This window comes from Camelus ferus, chromosome 8 (assembly GCF_009834535.1).
Source record: "Camelus ferus isolate YT-003-E chromosome 8, BCGSAC_Cfer_1.0, whole genome shotgun sequence".
NCBI lineage: Eukaryota > Metazoa > Chordata > Mammalia > Artiodactyla > Camelidae > Camelus > Camelus ferus.
The window spans coordinates 72,880,766-72,903,098 of NC_045703.1; the positions used below are offsets into that span (position 1 = coordinate 72,880,766).

At 45.5% G+C, this 22,333-nt stretch overlaps 1 protein-coding gene across 1 annotated transcript in view; it reads left to right on the plus strand.

Annotated features, from left to right (window-relative positions):
• The first annotated feature begins 1,719 nt into the window (after window positions 1–1,719).
• Window positions 1,720–22,333, plus strand: part of AFDN (afadin, adherens junction formation factor) — a 122,463-nt gene continuing 101,849 nt past the window's right edge. Inside the window, 1 exon segment of the mRNA XM_032485369.1 lies at window positions 1,720–2,094. Coding sequence (XP_032341260.1) covers window positions 1,990–2,094 — 105 coding nt within the window. The 5' untranslated portion in view covers window positions 1,720–1,989.

Below are 22,333 nucleotides of genomic sequence, written 5' to 3' on the forward strand. Positions count from 1 at the left end.
AGACGTAGTATCAATGGGGATTTTTAATGAGAGGCAGAAAGGCAATAATAATTCCCGTTGATTTAGAGCCGCCTGCGTGTCATGCACGATACAGCCGGCATTTTGTGTATGCTACATATTTTTATTACAAATATCACACTGCAGGGACGCAGTATTTATTTTCCAGCAGTACTGAATTCTCTACGTGTACTTCCTTGGACACCATTAATCTAACTGCCAGCTTTGCAGACGAATTCTTTGCTCCAAGAGCCAAGTCGTTCTAGGTAAGAGCATCACTGGGAATAAAGCTGCTAGAATTCAGCTGACAGTGTAGCTGACGACCCACATGGCGTGTGCATGTGTGTGCGCGTGTGTGCGTGCAGGACCTCGCCAGGCAGTTCTGAGCTACACCGACACGGCGACGTCCACAAACAAGCGACAACTCGAGCAGATACAGCAGCACAGGAACTCAAAAGGCACGGAGAAGCTGAACGCCGGAGCGTGGACACGTCGCGCACGCACGTGCGCCCCCGCAGCCACTATGCCGAGGGTCCCAGGAAGAAGGCTGGAGACATGGAACTCCCCCTCTCCCCGCGGCGCGGGTTCAAACCCGCCGGCCGCCCGCACGCAGCGCGAGGCCACCGAGCACAGCCCAGCGGGACGCAGAGCTCGGGCGGAGAACAAAGCGCGTCCACGCGGGAGGAGGCCACGTAACCGCAAAACAGGGGCTCCGTCAGCCGGCGCCCCCGCCGCGGTTGCGGCGCCGCGAGGAGGGAGGCTTTGGTGACCGCGCGTGACTGAAGCGCCGGGGCGGCCCACCTGGGAGCCTGCGGGGCGCGGCCTCCACGCGGCAGGGGCTCCGCAGCCTGGCTTATTATTTTGGTGGTGGTGGTGGTGGGGGAAGTTAGGCAATTAAAAAGAAACGCCTAATGAATAAATATTCCTAAATTGACAAAACCTGCTGCTGAAATGAATTTTAGGTCCCCACAGGCACCGGGACACACAGGCTCCGAGGCTGGGGAACCACAGAATTTCCCCGCGTCCAGAGGCCCCCCCCCCCGATGGTCACTGGGTGCCGCGCCCTGTGGTCGGGGGTCGGGGGGCGCAGACTCTCAGAAGACCAGTCTTCCGAGTGGACACCCACGAGGGACGCGCGACGCCCGGGGCCGCGGTCCTGGGTGGGGGGCGTGGACGGTTCCCGGACCCCGCGCAGCGCGACCCCGCGCCCTCCTCACCCGCGCCGTTGAGGCCTGGCCGGGCGGTCAGTGCGCAGGGGTCAGCGCCCAAGGGGTCCGCGCGTCCTCTGTCCCTCCGGCCTTGACGGCCCGTCCGACCCGGTAGCGCCTGCATGACCCAGTACTGCCCATCCGAACCTAGTACCACCCGCCCAACCCAGTACCGCTCGTCCGAACCTGGTACCGCCCAGTTACCACCTGCTGGAGCCGGTACCGCCCTCCCGACCTGGCACTGCCCGCCCACCCCAGGACCACCTGTCCAAATCCGGGACCGCCCGTCCGAACCCAGCACCGTCGGAACCCGGCCCACGGTAGGAGCCGGTACTGCTCGTCTGAACGCAGCCCCGCCCGCCAGCCCGCTTGTCCCGGGTCCGGCGGCCCGGCGCGCGGGCGGGCGCAGCAGCACCTAGCGGAGGCCGGAGGTGCGGGCGCGGGCGCGCGGGCGCGGGGGCGCGCACGGCGGGCGGGGCGGGGCGGGCGGCGCGTGCGGCCGGGCGGGCGCTCGGGCGCACACCGGCCGGCGGGCTGACGCGGGGCGGGCCGGCTGAGGCGGCCGAGGAGCGGGGCCGGCGGCGGCTGAGGAGTCCGAGAGCCCGCGGAGCCCGAGAGCTGAGGCGGCCGAGCCGGGAGCGCGGAGCCGGGCGCGCGGAGCGCGGGGCGGCGGGGCCGAGGCGGCCGAGCGCCGAGCCGGGCCCGCGGACCTTGGGCGCGCGGTCCCCCGCCTGACCCCGGCCCCGACCCCCGGGCGGCCCGGGCGGGCGAGCGCGGCCGGAGGATGTCGGCGGGCGGCCGCGACGAGGAGCGGCGGAAGCTGGCCGACATCATCCAGCACTGGAACGCCAACCGGCTGGACCTGTTCGAGATCAGCCAGCCCACCGAGGTAGCGCGGCCGGGCCGGGCGGCCCCGCTCCCCTCCCCCGAGCAGCTCGGGCCGCCCCTCCCCCTCGGGGACCCCCCCCTTCCCGCGGCCTCCGCGCCCCCAGGCCCGGGATGGACGCGCGCCGGGCGCGGGGGGCGCGCGGTCACCTGTGCGGCGGGCGGGGGGCCGGGCGGGCGTGGCGGGAGGGGACGTCACTTTGCTGGTCTGTCCCCGACCGCCGCGGGGTCGCGGCGCTCGGGCCTGGGGGCCGCGGACCTTTGTCACAGAACGAGCGAGCATGTGACCTCGGCGGCCGGCGTCGGCGGTTTGGGGGTTGCCGACCGCGAGCGTAAAGTAAATATCGGGAAAGTTGTTCCAATTGTGCGGGTTCGCTGATAACGCAGCCCGGAATTGAACTCCGGTGGAAAGAAGGTTTCCTCCCATTCGCTGCCTGCGCTCAGGTGGACGGGCGGGCGCCCCTCCCCGCGCCGGCCGTGCGCGCGCCCGCGGTGACCCTGTCCCGGGGAGGGGGAGGGGCTGGGGGAGGGGGCCGGGGCTGGGCTGGGGGCTGGGGGAGGCTGGGGAGGGGGCCGGGAGGGGGCCGGGAGGGGGCCGGGGCGGGGCGGGGCCGGAGGCCGAAGGAGGAGGAGGAGGAGGAGGAGGAGGAGGAGGAGGGCCGGGGCTGGGCGGGGGACAGTGCAGGGTGGTTCCCTGCCCGCCGGCGGCCCTGCTTGGGGGTGGCCAGTCCAGGGCGTGCTCCTGAGAAAAGGAGGAAATCACTTACTCTGGGCCTGGGACAATGGTGTTTGTTTATGGCAAAGCTACTGAAAGAGTAAAAGAAAAAAAAATAGGATTTCCTCCCAGTAGGTCAGGAAGGAGAGGTGTGGGAGAGGAGTGGGGGTGGAGTCGGGGAAGACCCAGTGACCCGTTTAGTCCTGGGGCCCGGTGAGCTGTGCTTCCTTGTCAAGCTGGGTCGTTGCAGGGCCTTTAACTACACGGAATACACCTTACACGGGGTCTTTGTCCTCTTGGGAAATTATTTTAGTAGCATCTGTTTCCGATTTGTTGGAATAGGTAATCCAAAGTTAGGCTTATTTACTAAAATAGCAGCTTTTAGGCACCAGTCGTGTTTGGCAAATTTGGTCATTCTCACGGAATTTAATCTCTTTTCTTATCATTAAACCCTAGTTTATATTTTTGAGTAAAGTCGACTTATTTTTTCAATGTCTTGGTTTTAACTATGGTGGGGACGAGTCCACTGCTTCTGCCTTCTCAGGCAGAGCCATTCATCTTAATCTTTAGTTGAGTGCTAATATAAATTATTAGGTTCGGGTTGCCAGTTTGAACACTGATACTAAGTTACTCCTGATTCACAACTCATCTTCTCTAATGATTTTATGAGTTGGATGCTGGTAAGCAAATTAATAATATGTGGTTAGGTGTTCATTCATAGGCTTATTAGCGCTTCTTTTGAAAGGTGACATGGAGTAATTTAGCCTTCAGAGTGTATTGTTTTTCAGGATAATGAGTTCATTTTTCTTATCTCTGGTTAGAAAAACTCAGTTGTAAAATACTATTTTGGTACATAGTTGTTTTGTTTTTTTTTCTGTTTTAATGAATCTATAATTGTTTTTTCAGAGATTTCTGGTTGAGAAAAGAAATTTTTTTTCAATTTAGTAATAAGTAGTTCAGTTTAACTCTTTGGGAGTTTAAATTGAGTTGACATTAAGAAAAAATCCTAAATCAGAAACAGATTAGGGTTAATTGATTTCATTGAACTCTGTTTTTAAGCACTGGATTGAAACTCTGCATTTTCTAAGATACATGAGTAGCTATTAAGGGCAGACTGGCCTGTCATTTGGAAAGCTGCTTTTCCACTAGTGACTCTGTGAGTGAAAACTTGCTCTGTGCTCGTGTTGGAGGAAGGCAAAAGTTGAAGGACATTTTTGGAAAATGATTATGTACTTCCTTTAGTAGTTTCTCCTCCCCATTTATACCTAAACATTTCTATTTTTAGAAATGATTCTCCAGGATTCTACTCGAAGGCTTTTCATAAAGTAATAAGTTGGTTTTAAAAAATGTCCATATGTTATTTTTCTTAGCTCTTACATTACCTGGTACCTAGTTCACACTTCCCATTTTGTTTTCTGGAGAACCTTTGCATACTCCTAAATTGATCGTGGTCTTGGAAGTTAAGTGTCACATTTAACGTGTCTCTTTCATTATGATGTAGGTAAACTAAAGTTAATAATTCTCTAAAGGAATATTTCAAGGTCAGTGGTTTCACTTTGCTTTATCTACAACTTTTTTGGATGAAAACTTTTTTTACCATTTGAAAAATGAAGTTTTACTGTCTTTGTCTATCACAAATCATTTTTCGTAGTTTTCTACAACAATGGAAGTGTTATACTGGCCTTTATTATGTTTAATAAATGTTGAGCAAATTTATGACAATTTGTAGCAATATGATTTAGGCCTAATATATATATTTGGATAATCTTGTTTATGTATGTACATAAGAGTGTAGTTGTGGTTCGTTTTCTTTTGGTTGCTTTGTTTGAAGGTGCAGTGGTAAGTATCTTATCAAATTATATAACTATTGATCATCGTGATCGGCGGCTTTAGGCAGCCTTGATAATGACTGAGCTGTGGTTTCCATGTTTAGGAAGATGATAAACTTGGCCTTTTGGATTACATTCACTATTAAGGAAAATTAGTATATGTTTTAAAATCAACTTGGTTAACTTTGCTTCGCATTCACCTTTGTGTTTAAAAGGGCTTCTATAGTAAAAGCAAATTATATTTTATCATTATGCTTTTTTCAACCGCTTCCTCACTTGGATCCTGGATCCCTTTGGAATTTAAAATGAGAGTTGAAGATCTAAACTTAAAGTTGATGTTTTATCAGGAGATTGATGTTAAGCTGAATTAATATCTTGGTTATTATGGAAAATTGTCACTCATGGTAAATGCTTCTAAGAGCTTTTTAGCCCTGCCTGTCCTTTTCTTATTTTTAATGTTAAGTATTTCTCTGAGGGATTGCTATTTATTATGGCTTATCTCATTACCTCTTCAGAAGAGGGCTTCTCTGGTCATCCCAAGGTCTCCGTGTTGTTTTTGGTTTTCTGCTGTTTAGCTTACTCTAATTTTGTCATTATAGCCATTGGTTTGTCTGCCTCTCTCTTTGATCACCTGAAGGCAAGAGCTTAGAGTTTTATTGTTCTAAACGTTGGTTTTATGTCTGTCATGTGGTATGTGCTCAATAAATACTTTGTGGAAAGAATACTGCATATATAGCTTCCTTTGTGTATACCTTCATTCCTGACAAAGCAGGGGATATGTGCTTTTTTTAAAAAAACTTAGTGAAATTGTCTGTTAGGCTATTAAAGATTTATGTTTTCATGTCTAATTCTTTTGCATAAAGTTTATACCGAAATGCAAAAACCATGCTAGGTTGTTGACCACTTCCCTTCATGAGATATTTCTTGAAGTCATTTGTTTTGTTTATTACTTTTTGAATTTATTGCCTTCTTTTTGGATTGATGGGAAAAAATAACCCGGAATTTGTGTGGACACCCGTCTATCCTTTATTGCAGGTAAACGTATTATATCTTAATACTCAGATTAACCTTGAGAAGTAATGTGGTGATTCATGTTACCCAGAGGTGTGTGTGAAGAATAACTCCTGGGTTTGTCAGCAGAGGTGGAGTAGGAAGTCTTCGGGTGAAGTAGTAATTGCATAATTTAGTAGGTAGATCTGTGTTTCAGACTAACGCTCAGGTTGTGGCTGTGCTTTATCATACAACTTAACTATACTTGAAACTACTTTGAAAACAACAGCTGTATTACTAAATACTGGTACTTCAGAAGATGTTTTCTGGTGACTTAACATATAATGAGATAGGCAATTGCCAGTGATGTGTTGTTAGTATTTATGGGCCACTCTGTTGCTTATAAGCTTTTAAAAAAATCTTTAATTTTTTTCCTGTAAGAACTGGTTAAGGTTTATGTTTGTATAGGTGTGTGCTTGTGAGCACGGGGTAAAAAGCCTTGTCTAGTTAGTTGCTGTTTAGTTATCTTAAATGGAAACTTCATCTAGGTTGGCTTCAATTTGCTCTCCCTTCGCCAGTGAAAAGTGGTCCTGCTTCACGCAGTTTATAGACTTAATGGACGATAAATGTCGTAACCATAGGCTTTTCTAGAACTGTCAAATTTTGATTGTGGTTAATAGTAGAATAGCAGAAGTGGTTCTTTCATATTCTTGAAAAAATCTGATTCACAGCAAATTGGGAAATGGTACCAAATCGGTGGGGTGCTGAAGAGAAAAAGGGTTTAGGGTTGTGTCACTAAGGTTTTAACTGAGCAATTGTGGTGTGTAAAGCATTATTATTAGTGGTTGGTTATTCTGGTGGCATAGGTTAATTTGTTTATAAACAGTTTTATGAGAGTTTAACTTTGTTGTAATGTCAGAAATGCTAATAAGTAATACAGCAGTTATTTTGATACAAGCTTGCTTTCCTTTATTATAAATAAAATGGATATGTGAGTAATATTTACGGAGTATAAAACTAAACTGACTTCTTAATTGAAAATTATTTTTCAGTTTAGGTAGAGTCTGTTGATTTTTGTTCAGAATTTTGCTATTGCTACTAGTTTCCTGGCCGATTGTATTTAGGATATGCTCATTTACTTTGAAGGTGCCTAGTTCAGTGATGACAGTTTGTTTGACCTACATTCACACTTGTAAGTTAGATTCTGAGCAGTGTGCCAGATCCCACAGACCCATCAGCCAGGTCTGGGCATGTCCGTCTGCTGGTAACTCAGGCTGGCGGGGCCTGAGAATCCAGGGGGGGCTTCTACTTGGTTTCCCACGTGTACAAGCTGACTGGTGTGGATGTGTTTTTGGAGATAGACCTCCTTTATCCATGAGCAGACGCTTCTCCTTAGCATTTCTGGCCATATATGGGGTCTCAATAGAGCGACTGCGAGCTCGTGAGGGGGTGTTGGTTTGCCTGTCTCAGGTCATCTGGTTGAGGTATTGTTCTAGCAACAGTAAGAATATAAACCCTCACTCATCATTTTGGCATATGTGATTGACCAAAACCATATTACAATTTAATTTGGAGAGTGAATGTACTTTATAAGGTTGAAGTGAACACATGTAGAAGTAGCTCATATGTTAGCCAGGAAAGTATTTTCCCAGTATAAGTTGATTCCAAAAGATAAGGATAATTTGAATTTGAACAGTTTACTATGACTGGAAGGTAGCCAAAATTTCTGTACTTTAACTCAGAAGAGATTTAATGTTAAGGAAAATTCTGTGGATAGAAAATAAGACGTGAACTTTTGTTGCTTTTGTTTGCATTGTCAAGTTTTTAGGTTGCAAACACAGCGAGCTTTGCTTTCTGAGTGTTGTCGCTGCATGATAGCTGGGGTGACCATGTGGAACGCTGCTGTGGGAACTGATGGCACAGAACAGCAGGCGTGAACAAGACGAACTTGCTGGTATTGTCTGCTCTGTTTCTGAAGTTTCCAACTTCCCTCGCTTTACGTGTGTCTTTGGTGCTGGGTCCATCTAGGTAGACTGGCCAAGATCATTTTCGCAGAGTATCAGACATTTTCTTTGTGTTTTTAAAACTGTCTTCCAGTTGTACGGAAGCAAACTGTAAGAGGACGTATCACTGCTGAGTCTAGCTCTGCTACCGTCTGTAGTGAAAACAGGGGGGCAGGCTGTTTCCAAATGAGAAGTCTTGCCTGGCTTCCTAAAACTACACCTGAGAGTTTCATTGTTTTTCATAGTAGAGGAGACTTTGACTCTCAAAAATAAGACTCATGAAAAAATGTTCAAATAAACAATGATGTCTTACTGGTTGGCTTGTTCTATTAAGAATCATAGCTTAGAGTTCTCTGTTGCTTGATTTCATTCATGTCCTATTAAAGGAAAATCAGACTTTCGCTCTTTGCAAATTTAAACTGTTCCTTTCAGTAATGCACTTTCTCTTGACCCTTGTTTGCTAATGGTGGTACTTTCCATAGTGACTTACTGTGCCTTCTATTTCCTGATTTTTGCAGGAGAACCAACAAAATTTCTGTTGTATAATTTCTTTTCATGCTGCTGTTATCAGCTTTTGGTGCTGAGACTTGAGGTTGCTAGTCCCTCCCCTCCACTTTGAATCTAATCTCGTTCCATATGTTTAGTAGAGAAGATGAAATGGGAGCAACAGTACAGTCACTGTTGGCCTGAAACCAATATTTAAAAACCATTGTATCCTTTAAGTGCATTACTTTTCCTATGTACGTACTTAGTGTGAAATCTATGCTTTGGGAGGATGTCCCATTATTTTTTAGGTGGATATTGATATAATTACCTGAATAAATTTGTGAGTGCTCCAGACTTCTAGAAAAATGTTTATAAAATCTACCTTGATTTTACATACTTTTACAACATATCATGATTTTACATGAACACCTTAGTGAGTTATTAGGTTGTATTATGTGACATTTTTCACATTAATGAATTTTTGTGTTGGCAAATACTTGGAGTGATTATTTGGGTGATTATTTTTAAGAGGCATTGGCAATAAAAGTAAGAATCAGTTATATGAAGATTTCTGGTTTGAACCTAAGTACTTTATTTTCATTTCTGTTACAAATCTCCTTTGGAAGATTCTTTTAAGTGTTTTTCCTATTCTGTTCCCTTAAGACCCATTTGTCTGTTTTACACCTTGAATGGGTCCTGTACCTGCACAGTTTGGTGCCATCATGCCCTGACCATGTGGAAAATACTGGTTCACTGAGTTACATGGATTTTCCAAATGTTGGTGAATTTCTTTAAACAATATAAAAATATCACGTTTGTTACTATAGCCACTGACTAGAAAAATCTTAACAGTCAGTGGTGGAGACATGTTTTCAAAACACCTAGTTTCCTATCAAAGCTCACATTTTATTATTGGCTGCACCACCATCGGCAGCGCTTGAAGGAACAGGCTCACCTCATCCATTTTTGAGAAAATGCCTGCCAGATATCCAAGCCTGAATAACTGCAGTTTGTAGCCCTTCTTTCAGGTGAAGATGGTACTGTGTGGAAAAGGGGCTCGTTCAGTCCACAGTTTACACAGTTGCACAAGCGCTTTTTCTGAGAGACCCACCGACCTTTGATACATGGCCCACGAAGAAGGTCTTTGTGTGCATTTCTGATTTTGGCGAGTGAAATACTGAACAGATGTACTTGAGTCCAAGTTTGATGAAATTAATCACATTCTGTTTCATCAGACATTCGTAAGTGAAACTAGCCTTTTTTTTTAAGTGTGAATGTGTGACAGTGAAAGGCACACCGACTGTGAGGACAGTCTGATGCTCCTGCCTTGATTTGTGGTAATACGTTGTCAGGTTTACCCTCGTGGCTTGGTGCCGTCAGTAGAGATGCCAGCACAGTGAGAGAGGCTGATGCTGCCTGAGTGTTAGTGGGAAGAGAGTTCAGCCTCACAGGTGGCCTGACGGTTCTGAGGGCACCCCAGCGATTCCTGGATTACAGTTTGTGAGCTGCTGCCCTGGAATATTTAGTGATTGGTTTTAAGAGTTTTGGTTTTAAAATATATTCTTAATAGATCATTAAAATCTGTATTCATGGTATTTTCCAATTAGGGCTATAAAATTAACAGAAAGGTGACATTTTAAATGTTACCTTTTAAATGTTAACATTTTAAATGTGAACATAAGACTCATTATGACGGAAAGGTAGATTTTAACATGTATTAATTTATTTTACATATTACCATGTGTTTGTGTATATTTTATTTATAAATACCTATTTCATTTTTAGTTATCGGTAATAAGCTGCAAGCATTCGTGTAGTTACTGAAGAGCACTGGCCGCAACCTGGCTGACGTGGTGGTTCTGAAGTTTTATTGCTGTGATTCACTCGGGCTGTGACCTGAGCCGCTTCCTCCTCAGCCAGTTTCTGATCCAGAACCATGGTGTCTAATGCACTCCCAGTAAGGTGGTGGCTGGTGTGTTTGATGTGGGCTCACGTCTTCTGGCTCTTGTCTCTCCTCTCAAGACCTCCCCTTCCCCGGCATACGCTCTGATTAGGGCACCTGCTGACTGTAAGGACTTTTTTCCTGCTGTTTTTGCTTGTACTTTCCCTTAGTTTTAATACATCTCCAGAGAGAAAGACACATTCAGCTCAGACAGATAGTATTCATAGTCTAAAACCTACCATGCATGATACGGAATTTTAGTTCTTCTAAATAATACGTGAATATACATTAATATTTAAAATGTGTGTAGTAAAAACAAAATATTCGAAATTGAATTTATGTTAAAGTTTTGCGACACTGAAGATGGATTTATCTACTCAGTGGCCCCGTGTTTTGCAGCAGACGTGCTGTGTGGCCCGTTCATGGCTAGGGCGAGTTCGTTTTGAATGTTCGGAGACCGTTTCCTTTTTATAGATAGTGTTACTAAATTATCTTGACGATACACTATTTTTAACCGTGTAGTGAGACATGTTTATTAATAGACATATTGTTTTAATTTACCTGGGTAATAAAATACAGATAAGGAATCTGAATTGCTGCCTGAGTGAGCTCGTAGGTGTTCCTCGTGGCCGGCTGGGCTGCCCAGAGCACCATGGGCAGTGTTTTCACCACGGTTCACCTTTAGGACCTCAGATGTTTTGAAATGTGCTTTTAATTCGAGTTTGGCAAAGGTGGTTTTGTTGAATTCATGGTATAGTTAGTGTGTTTATGCTAAACTTGCTGATTTCAGTTTTTAAAAATAATTTTTTATTGTCTTCATGAAATTGTTACTTTGGGAGTATCAAGGACAGTGAAATTAAGACCAGTAAGTCTGGAAAAGCATCAAAAAGCATTTGTGGTTTAGTTTTTTGAAGTATATTCTGGAAAATGTACTTAGACATGAAGGAGTTAATGCATTTACTTTACTGTATAGGAAGATTCTACATTACAATGTTTGTTTTTTTCTATTATGAAAATAATATGCTTATTTTAGCACATTTGGAAATGCCTTCCAAGTGTACATGTACATTTAGTTGTGTTTGGTTTGTATTTGCATTTTTAACCAGTCCTGAGTCATGTTATGTTATTGATCGTGTTAAGATTATCATCTTAATCAGCCGTATGTCTGTCAGGAATCCAGTTTTTAAAAGCTACATAGGCTATTCTGATAATAATCGCAATGCTTAACACTTTGTGACCGTGTACAGTGTATACACCTGCGTTAGAGTAAAAGCTTTGCATGTATTAATCGCTTTTAGTTCTTAGAGCAGTCCTGTGAGGGGTGTGCTCTTGCTTGTGCCATTTGGGATGAACAAACTGTGGCACAGGGAGATGAAATACGTTTCTCAAGGGTATACAACCAGGAAGCCGGGGAGCAGTGATCTTAGCCCAGGAAGCCTGGCTCTAGAAGCTTCTCTCAGCCACCATGAGAATTTGAAGATTTAAGGCTACTGCAATGAAAGCGGTGTTTGGAAGCTTTATAGGGAAAATAACTCATAAATTGAACAATGCAGAGCTTAGTTTTAAGGAAGAACCACAGGCGTGATATAGTGAAACCTTGTGTGCGTATTTCATCTTGACTTCTTAAAGCCCTGTTCCAGCGTTTATCTGTGAGCAGGTGATTCTGTTCTGTAGTCAACATGGTGCATGCCATGTTTTATTTTCTAACCGTATGCAGACTGCTGGATACCTTCTCTCTTGCGTAGTAACCAGACAGTTTAGTATGAACGGTGTGAGGGCATTTTGATAGCTGGTGGCTTTCCTGTGCCCCAGGGAAGGAAAGGGAGGGGAGGCCTCCCCGAGGTGCTGGCCCCGCTGGTTCAGACCCTGTCTCGACACGGGGCCGTGATGCTGAGTTCTGTAGCGCGTCTCCTGTCGGCCCGCACCCTGGCGCTTCCTCCTTTTCCTCCTGACGCCTCGTCTCCTTGCTCTTCTCCTTGACTTTCCTCTGGGTCTGGGTGTAGACCCAGCCCTTTTCCTGGTCTACGCTTAAAACTTAAAACAAGACAGCAAACCAAGCTGGCTTGTTGTCATCACTGCCAGGGCTGTTAACTTATTTCATAAGGTGTTTGCATATTAGCTAGTGATTTTCCCCCAGATAACATTTGAGTTTCAACAGAATCTTCTAGAGATAATTCCTTGATTGTTACCAGCAGTCCTAATGTCCACTGAGGAAGTATTTACCATTCCCAAACTGGAAGGGAGAATTTCAGACAAAACGGCCGTTTTAAAGTGTGGTGGGGCCGTCTGAGATCTCACAGACTTGCTTCTCTGGTCATGGGCCTGTGTTTTCTCTTCTTGAAAGAAACAGTAAAGCGTGGGGGGAGTTTCTAGATGGGAAGTTAAGTATACTTTTCTCTTATGAATCAAGGCCTGATTGTGCTTACAAGAAGCACATGTCAGTGTAGCAGTTCCGTGGTGATAGCAGACTGGGTGCCCTCCCTGAGCTGGTGGCACAGGGTGGCCAGAGCCTGGAGCCCCACCGTGTCACCCACCGTGCTCTCCTTGTCCGTGTCAGCGCGGCACAGTGTTTGCCTGTAGGTTCTCGTGGCTCATGCTGTAGCAGAAAATAAAATTTAAGTTTAAAAATTTATTATAATTTTTTTACGAAGTGGCACCTAAACCGCCAAATCCTACTTGTTTGAGGCTTGCACAGCTACTGTGTGGACTGCTTCAGGAATGCTTACATTTTATTAGTGTAATGATGCTTTTAGACATTTTATCTTTAGTGCGTAATGACAGATGCATGTAATTGATATCAACAGCTTGATTCTTGAGAAACATTACAGATTTTAGACTAAATACAGTGGTAATTATTGCTTGCTTCTGTGAACTTCTCAGCAAAAATTTTGGAAATAGTTATACACGAACTGCAGGAGCTGAGTGGGATGAGAGATTGCTTGTGTTGCATATTGGTTTTTGTTTCTTCCTTTAGTGGCTTAGCCCTGTTAAAACTGTGCACATGTGAACATTTCTCTTGGGTCATAGGCTGATGCGGTATTCATTCATTCAGACTAATATTTATTGAGTGCCTGCTATGTTTTAGGCTTTGTTTACAGGGACTGGGCCTACAAAAGTGAAGGGCTGAAGTAGTCTGTTGTCTCAAGGAGGGAGACGAAACCAGACTTAGCATAATGGACCCTTTGTGCCCCGAGGATAGCTGAGTGGTAGCTGACAGCCCCAACAGGGCCTGAGGTTGAGTCCCCGCCCTTCACTCAGTGAATGCATCCTCTCCGTCTCCATGTCCAAGGTCACTCATTTACTAGGCACCTGCTACGTGTCAGTCACCGTATAAGCACTCAGCATGAAAGCTTCACGGACACATGGTCCTTTTCCCAAATAGCTCCTGCCCTCCTGTGTCAGCAAGTGCTCCTTTGGGATGCTGAACATCAGGGGCATCTTCATGGACTGAGATGAGTCTTGAGATGATGAGGAACTTTCTGTGTGGACAGGGGGAGGGCATTCCCGGCCAAGAGCATTGGTCATTCAGCAGATACGTATTCATCTGATGCCTACAGTGCAGCGGTGCGCAGAAGAAACACCTGTTGGGATTGCCAGTCCGGTGGAGATAGGCACAGATAAACAAGTGTGACTTGTTAAGTGCCGGGGAGAGGGAAGACTGGGGGAGCACGTGGGTGGCATAGCAATCCTAGAGGGCAGGCCTGCAAAGTTCAGCTGAGTTCGTTTTAGGAAGCATTCTTAATTCTGAAGACTTTGTAGGAAATAGCTGGAGAAAAGGTGGAAAATTTACTTAACAATATTCAATCTGGTTGAATCCCACGTGTGCCTGTGAACATGCGGGCATGCTGGTGACGTACAGATGGTACTGTTCCTAATTGTTTTCTGTTCCTCCCTGTTCAAGGATTCTGGGTCCCTGCCTTCTTGGCACCAGGCTTGGCCGTGTGACTTGCTTTGGCGGGTGACATACGCCGCTCTGAGCAGCAGCTTTAAGTCCCAGTCCCATGCTTCTGTTATCTGCCTTCCCTCATCTGTGGATTAGTAAGTCCCAGGCTGGGGCTGGTTCTTTCCACTTCTGAACCGCAATGCAGAGGGCTGGGACAGAGCCCCCTACTCCCAGAGTGAGGTGTTACCATGAGAGAGAAGTGGAACTTTATTGTAGCCACTGCGCTCTTGGGTCCGTTTGTTTTTGCAGCATGGCCTGGTGTCTGTGCCTGTCTGTGCAAGTTTGCCTCCTGGTCTGTTTGCAGCTGAGGAGTGGCTGCTGGCTACGGGACTGGAGACATTAACTGGGACCAGTTTCTTCCAGGCTTTGTGAAGCAGGGTAAGAGCGCTGAAGGTGAAGAACGTGGTGCAGTTTGGCAGCTCTCTGGTGGCGGGGTCGGCGGGGTGAGAGCAAGCCTGGAGGCAGGAGGCCTGCAGGTTACGTGGTGTTTTCTCTGTGAGGTGGCCAAGTTCACGTGGAGGGGGAGTATGCACCTTAAGGAGGTAAAATTGGGACTTGGAGAGTGATCAGGAGATTGTATAAGAGGAAAAGCCATCCAGGGTAATCCCGGGTTTGTCTTCGGCTGCTAGGTAGGTGGTGGTACCCTTGGCCAGAATTGTTTAAAAAGTGTAAGTGGCAGATTAGATTTGGGTGGGGAGATAAAAAGTTGTCCTTGAGATGTGTTGACTTTGAGGTGCTTGTGAGTTTCGTGCGTAAACGGCTAAGAGGAGGGGGAGCAGGGGAAGAAGGGAGGTTGTGGGCAGGGGTAAGGTGGCCCAGGCAGGTGAGACTGCAGAGAGGAGCATTCAGGACAGGAGCTGTCTGGGCTGCATGGAGCAGGAGCTGGCCCAGCATGCTGAGAGGGCCCTCAGGGCGGGCGCGGGGAGGAGCGCACTGCTGTCCAGAGCAGGGGGAGGGTGTGGAGAGAGAGTGTCCCCTGTGAACTTCCTGCTCTGCGATCTACCGCCTCTGGCTCCCGTGCTCCTGCCCTCCTGCCCCACTTACCACCATGAGTCTTTAATGTCGGAGTCTGTCCTCCACTTATTCTTTCCGTAGAAAAAGCCCTGTAATTAAGGATGGGACCAGTATCCTGAGGTGAAGGAGGCAAACTGATACTGACTGTAGCTGACGTGGTGTACTCACTTAAAACGCATTGGCTTTAAACTGGACGTGCTCATTCAGATACTGAAAATTGCTGCTGGTGTCCCTGGGTCACAGGATGCTCTGCAGGGGGCGCCGTGGAGGCCTGGCGCCTTTAGCGGCTTCTCACTGCTCTTCCCTCCTTTCCAGGGGACTTCAAATAGCGCTTGGTTTCGTCTCGCTGTGTTGATGTGTTGCTGCTGCCACCCCGGGGCCTGGACCGTGTTTTCTAGGCCGCCTGGTCTGGGTGATGGTTTGCGTCTGCCCAAGTCAGCGCTGGTCTTCAGCTGGCAGTCACTTGATGACTATTCCTCAGGGGATGCTGGCCTTTGCAGGCTCTCAGTCCTCTGCCTGGGTCCTCCTCAGCTGTCTCCAAGGATGTTTTCACACACATGGCATTGATTTGGTCATCTACCACGATCTAGAAATAAAGTCCTAAAAAATAAAGCGAAAACTATGTTTGAGTTTGGTGGCAAGTTTTGGAGGAGAGGAATTTAGGAAAAAAATAGATAAAGAGCAGTGGCGTAGGAGAGAAAAGGAGACTACGCTGAGTTCGGAGATCGGTAGGAATGAACTGCACTGGGGCAGCTGTCTTGGAGTTGGGATTTGTCTTAGAGCTGTAGCCTTCTCTCAGATTATTGTGTGTGAAGATATTAGGCCTCCTCATCATGCACCTGATTAATCTCTTTGCTTCCAGTTCATTCTCTACTCCAATGTCTGATTAATTTGCCCCAAACTCCAGGGCCCCAGACTGCCAAGTGCTGTGTTAGCAATTCCTGGCCGCCTCCCTCCCTCCACTTTGGGAAGGTAGAGTTGCCCTGAGGAAACCTGCGTGAAGTCACGTCAAGGGCCGGTGCGATTTCCCTCCAGGAGTTAGGGAATCGTGAGTATGCGTAGCGCACTGCAGGCGTTACTGACTGGACAGCACATCTTAAGGAACACAGATTCATCTGGGAAATGCTGCTCCTTTTCGCCTAGAGCTATGATCCAAAGTAGAAACTTCCCTGATTCCGGTTGTGCTAATGTTTCAGTAGCTGACTGAAAAGGAGCAGGACCTACCTGGGATGGTGGCTGTGCGAGAATTAGTTAAGCGTGTTTAGCCGAGTACTAACTGACTTAGTTTTACTCAAAAGGAAGCCAGAGTCACCTTTATAAAGGTGATATGGAGGACCTGTGCTGCACTAAGGTTTATGTGGATTAAACCTAGTTTACATTTTTCGAGTGGAGCCTGTGGAGTAAATTTCCCCAGTCCGGCTATTGGTGGCAGCCAGTGTTACCAACTTCTAGAAAACAATCTTCCCCAGTTCTATTCTGTACAATCAGAAATGAGCACTTGTATGTATTTGAATTTTATTTTACAAAAATGGGGTCATATGATGTATGCTTTTTGCAGCATGCTTTAGTCAAGAAATTCTTCCGTATATGTATATGTGTATGTTGTGTGTATATAAAATTCTCTTTTAATAGCTCTTTGGCATTCCATGTTCTGGTCGTTTTCCTCACTATTACTCAGGAACACTGTGTCTCTAGGATAGTATTTCAGTAATGTTCCTATGAACATTTTGCAGATATGTCTTTCTGTAGTGTATTTCTCTAAAATAGATTTCTAAAAGCAGAATTTGAAAATTTTGATAGACTTTACCAAATTCATATTTTAAAAAGCTGTTCCAATTTATCCCCCCCCCCCAGCTTTTCAGTCCAACAATTAAAAAGTTGTTGGTCTCAGAATTCACATTTCCCTGTTCCTTGTTGAGGTGCGGAGTGTCTTTTATGAATTTATTGGCTGTTATACTTCCTCTTTATGTGAAGTACCCTTTTATTCTGTTGGGATATTTGTTTTAATCTTTTCTGTTTGTGAAATGCTTTGTGTGAAACATACTAATGTTTTATCCTGTGTTTATAAGTTTTTTTCCTACTTTGTCATTTTGGTCTTCTAATTTTATATCCATAAGTGGATATATTTTATTGGCTCATTTGTTTCTTCATTTTTAAGAACTTGAAAAATAACTAAAAGATCAAGGGAGCACCTGTCTTCAAAATTGTAACTGTCCCAGGTTGTATCTCCAGGCTCGGTCGTCGTCCTGGACGTGACCTGTCCCGAGTAGGACTCCGACTCCCCCAGCAGCGCCCCCGCGCTGGCTGCTCCTGCAGTCGCCCCACCGAACAGACCCCTGCAGGTCAGCTCCGTCAGTTGCTTCTGCCCCAGCCTTGCAGTCCGTCTGGACTCTTCACTCAGACCGCACATCTGATCAGCCTGTCAGCAAGTTCTGGCGGCTCTACCGTCACAGTATTGGCATCATCCGACCACTTCTCATCATCTCCCCTTCCTGCTCCTGGCCTAGTGCAGGCTGGCCTCGTCTCTCACCTGGATTGTTCTAGTAGCTTCTTACTTTTTTTCCCTCCCATGGTCTCCCTTTGCCAGCTTACAGTGTTTCCCATGCAGAGAACTTCTGAACCTTAAGACAAATAATATAATCTGTTCAGACTCTCAAGTGTGGCTTTACGTTACTCAGAGTGGATTTTGGCTCCCAGAGCCCAACGCGAGGCCCTTTCCCTTTTTCCAAGAAAGTCCAGTGCCGTGTTTCCCCGTGTCACTCTGCTCTCGCCACGGTGGTCTTGCTGCTTCTCTGACACACCAGTGGGGCGTCTGCCTTGGGGTCTTTGGACTTGTGCCCCCTGCTTGGGTCCCTTTCCCTGTGGTGCGGGTTTTACTCAAGCGTTCCCTGCCACTTGTACCCCCGCTAACTTTTGGTCCCTTTGCTTTACTTAATTTTTCTGGTAAGTTGTTATTTTTGTGTTGCTGAATATTTACATTTTTAATAGAATTCAGAAACATTGCTGTGAAGTGAGCTTTATCTTTGGACTGGTTTGTGCCCCAGGCTTGGAAGTCTGACCTGTGGACAGTTCTCTCCTTTTCTCCCTCTCCATTCCTTGGGATTTATTACTGCAAAAGTGTAGGGAACCTTTGTCCTGAAGAACTCTGACTAGTTCCTGGAAGACCGGTGGTTCTGCTGTGGTCCGCGTCCTTGGAGAGTCTTACTCTGCGAGTAGCACTTCAGGAAGCGTGAGCTCCTCCCTGGGCGGCAGGTGTTCTGAGCGCCTCCTTGAACTTGTGGGTGGCTGTCATGGTCGCATTGCTGACACCGCATGCCGAGCAGTGGTTCAGGTGCACAGCCAGTCTGTTACTTCGTTTAATTCCCACCTCAGCAAGGAATGTATCAGTGTTATGTCTGCCTCTTCCAGGTGAATGAGACCCAGCGCACTTAAGGATTTAGTGCTTGTAGACGTGACTGAAGGGTTTCCCTGCCTTTCCTTCTCCCTTCCTGCCTCTGGGGACAGCTACTAACGTGGAGATGGCACGTAATAGTTCATTTATCTGAACTGCTCTGCAGCACCCATGGTCCATCCTCTCTCCTCCTGTCTAGGGCTCACCAGGTTGTTCACGTTTTTCCACTGTTACAAGTGAGGATTTAAAGAACACCCCTGTCCATGTTCCCTACTGTGCTAATGAAAAGAAGGGTTTAAGAGGGCACCTGGACCGGATGTGTAATTTCTTGCTCATCGGCCATGCACAGGTGCTCATTTACCAGGTTCTGCCACATTGATCTGTGAGATGCTTATACCAAGCGACATTCCAAACTTCTGAATTTCCCACATCCTCAGTATATCCAGATTTATTTTTATAAGCTGGAATATATGATATATTGTTATTTATATTAACCTGATTTTAATAAGTGAACATGTTTTCTTATATTCTAATTGGTCATTGTGATTTTCTCTTTGAATTATCTTTTTATAATATTTTGTCCATATTTTTTCTTGTGAGCTATTTGTCTTTTTCTAGTTGATTTGTAGATCTTTATAAATTCTGAATACTAACCTTTTGTACATTATGCATTTTGTAAATGGTGTTTATAGAGCTTTTGTTTATAGTGTTTCATTTTTTACAGTGTCTTTTGTCACAGATTTTAAAACTTTTGAAATGTGGTTGGGTTTATCAGTCTTTTTTAAACGTTTGTGCTTTTTCCCTCTTGTTTGATGAATATTTTCCATATTCTGTTCTGGAGGTTTTGCAGTTTAACTTCTTCATGTAAGTATTTGCTCCAAGGGGAATTTCTTTGTGATACAGCCCCCCGCCCAGTATAGCCCACTGCCTCTGCTGGGGAGGGACCCCCCCATACCCCCACCTCTGCTGGGGTGGGGACCCCGCTCCATACCCCCACCTCTGCTGGGGTGGGGGCCCGCTCCATACCCATGTTTCCTGGCCTTGCCTCTTGGATTTCTCTTCCTCTTGTATAAACTCAGCAGGGCATCTAAGGGAATGTTTGTTTTGTGTTCTCTGTCATGCAGTGGAATGGTTGCTACTTGTTTAGTCTGCTTGTTGCTGAAACCGGAAGGGTTACAGGCTTTTACCTCTTACAGGGTAAGAGGCAGTTTGCTTTGTGGCTAAAAGTACGGCCTCTTGTTTCAGAGTTGCCCCAGGAAGAATTCTGACCCACTGGTACTGGCTGTGTGATCGTGGTCAAGTGACTTAATCTTTCTGAGTCTCAGTTGAGGGTCTGTAAGTTGGGAAGATGAAGGTACCCACCTCGTAGGGTTGTTAGAACTGAAGCAGATGATGCAAAGAAAGCACTTCTGCTCAAGGCAGTCCTTCCCTTTGAACAGGAAGGCTGGTGAACCTTTCTTGTGGCGGATCCTGGGTGTGCTGGGTGTTCTTGGTATTTGTGTTGTCTCATCATCATCGTCTGTGTTTTTTCTTCCTTTCCCTTGTGTGGCTTGGTTCGCTGCAGCAGACCATCTCCCTTGCTAACCTCAGGACAGGGATTTGACCTGTTTGCGCAGCCTTCTGTCAGTTGATGTAGTTTGTGGGGGAGGGGAGCTCCCACGCCGTGTTCGGGGTTAGCCTTGTATGATTTCAGTTAATTCTGCGTTCCATATTTCAAGTTGAAAAAAAATTCTTAGTTACAGTTTCTGATTTTTGTCTAGAAATGGTAAATCTTCTTCAAAAGATATAACTTCATGTATAAAAACAGAATCAGTAACTTTTGAGGTTTTCATGTCTCAGGACCTAATACTTACCATATTTCTGTATCTTTGTCTTTGAGTTCATGCCTACATCATATTCCATTAATTATCTAAAAAGTTTATTCCAGAATGTACTTCTTTTAAATCTATACATGTATGTGTTATAGTTAAATATCCCATGTGTTTGGGGTATTTATTTTCAGTGTGGAAGATTCTGGGAGAGAAGTTGAAGGTGTTATTCTAGGGAGCAGGATGAGGACCTCCCCCTGCCAGTGCTGCTTGTCATGGTGCTTCTCTTGCAGTCACGTGAAGAACATGCCTCAGTCGAACAGTGAGCTGCTCTCTCTGTGTCACTTTGCACTTCTGTGCTCCTTTTCTGAATCAGTGCTGTTAAAAATCCTCCTCGGCAGTGTGGCTCCTTTCTTTCCAAAGTCGCCATGCTGATTTATGCAGCGTACCTTTTGTTTTTCTCTGCCGGGTACCCAGTGACATTCCAGTCTGCTGAGCTCATTAGATAACGCAGAGTGAGACAGGACATACGGCCCGGAGGTGGTGGTGGACACCAGATACGGCCACTGGTCCTCCAGGGGAGAGGATGTCAGCCACTGGGACCAAAACAGAGGATTCGGGTTTCTTTTTAAAATCCCAACTATGAGGCAGTGATATTCACGTCACTGCTATTGTACCCGTCATCCCAGAATTATTTTGTTTCTAATTTGTTCTTTTCCACGTCTATCCCCACCCCTTTTCAAGTGTCTTACATGATATGAAAGGTCTTAAGATGTGAGTGGACTCAAAACCTGCCTGTGTTTCAAAATGTGCTTGCGTGTGTTCGCTAATGCGGCAGCGCAGTGGGGTTTGAAGCTGCTTTTGACTTAGGTGAGTCACTTGGAGTCTTCATTGAAATAAAGCGCTGTGAATCCAGTTTTTAGCTTATTAAACAGACATGAGTGGAAGCATTTTGACTGGAGGAAATTCTTTGAATCAGTTGCCACAGTTTGAGTGTTTACTTCCATATGAAAGTTACTGTGAAGACAGTGATACTTAGCAATTTGTGTATGTTATTTATCTGGTGCTTTACCCTTGTTCAGATTTAGAAACTTCTTTTTAATATTTCGCATACTTAAGACTCAGTACAGATGTAAGAAGTAGATTTTAAAAGAGAATTTCCTCATTTTTATCTTTTTGGATTTCCTTCTGGCTTTTGGATATTATAATATTGAGGCTGAGTTCAGGAACATGGTTATTTTCTCTGAACAGGAAGACATTTCAAAATTTTATATATGTTGATTTGGTTACAACCAGAGCATTGGGAATGATCTGAACTTTTGGACTTTGTATTTCTTTTTTTTTTTTAAAGAAAAAAATGTTTACTATTAGTTATGTATTCCTTAGAGAAGGCTTTTCCTTGTAAGTTACAAATATTCCTTGAAAAGCACAAGTAGTCTTATTAAGGAATTACTATTCTTGATGTTATTTATCTATTATTTTTCTTTTTTTAATTTTAAGAAATTAATAGACCCCTTTGTTAAAACAGTTTTAGATTTTCAGGAATGGCCTTTGTGTTTCAAGCATAGAATTACAAATGCCGTGCAGTGTCATTTTGTTCCGCAGGCTGAATGTTTTGCATTTCCGTGTGCGTGTATCGCAGGCTTTTCACTGTATGCTCAGTTGTTTTCTGCTTTTGTTTTTTTGTTGTCAGTCAGAGATAGGATCATACACCTCTCAGACTGGGTCCCTGTAAGTATAAGCACTGGAGAATGTGCAGTGGGGAGTGACAGGTATCATCTGGTGCCTTATTTGTAGCATTTTGTATGCCGTAAATGATATGGAACCACCGAACCTCCTGAAGTAAATAGTAGCCTCTCCATTTTATAAACGGGAAAGCAGATCATCGTGTCTCACCCAGAGATGCATGTGTGTTAAGTGAGGTTTCACCTGGTGTCTGGCTGCTTCCAGGGCTCTGCGTCACCTGCTCACTTCCTACCACACACTCGCTGCCTTTACTGTGAGCAGGAGATGTTTGGCCACTCATGATGTCATTTCATTATCTAGCTACGGAATCGCATTCTTTGGTTTTTTTTCCCCAGAGTCTCTGTATTTTTATGAAAACAGGTTTATTTTATATTTA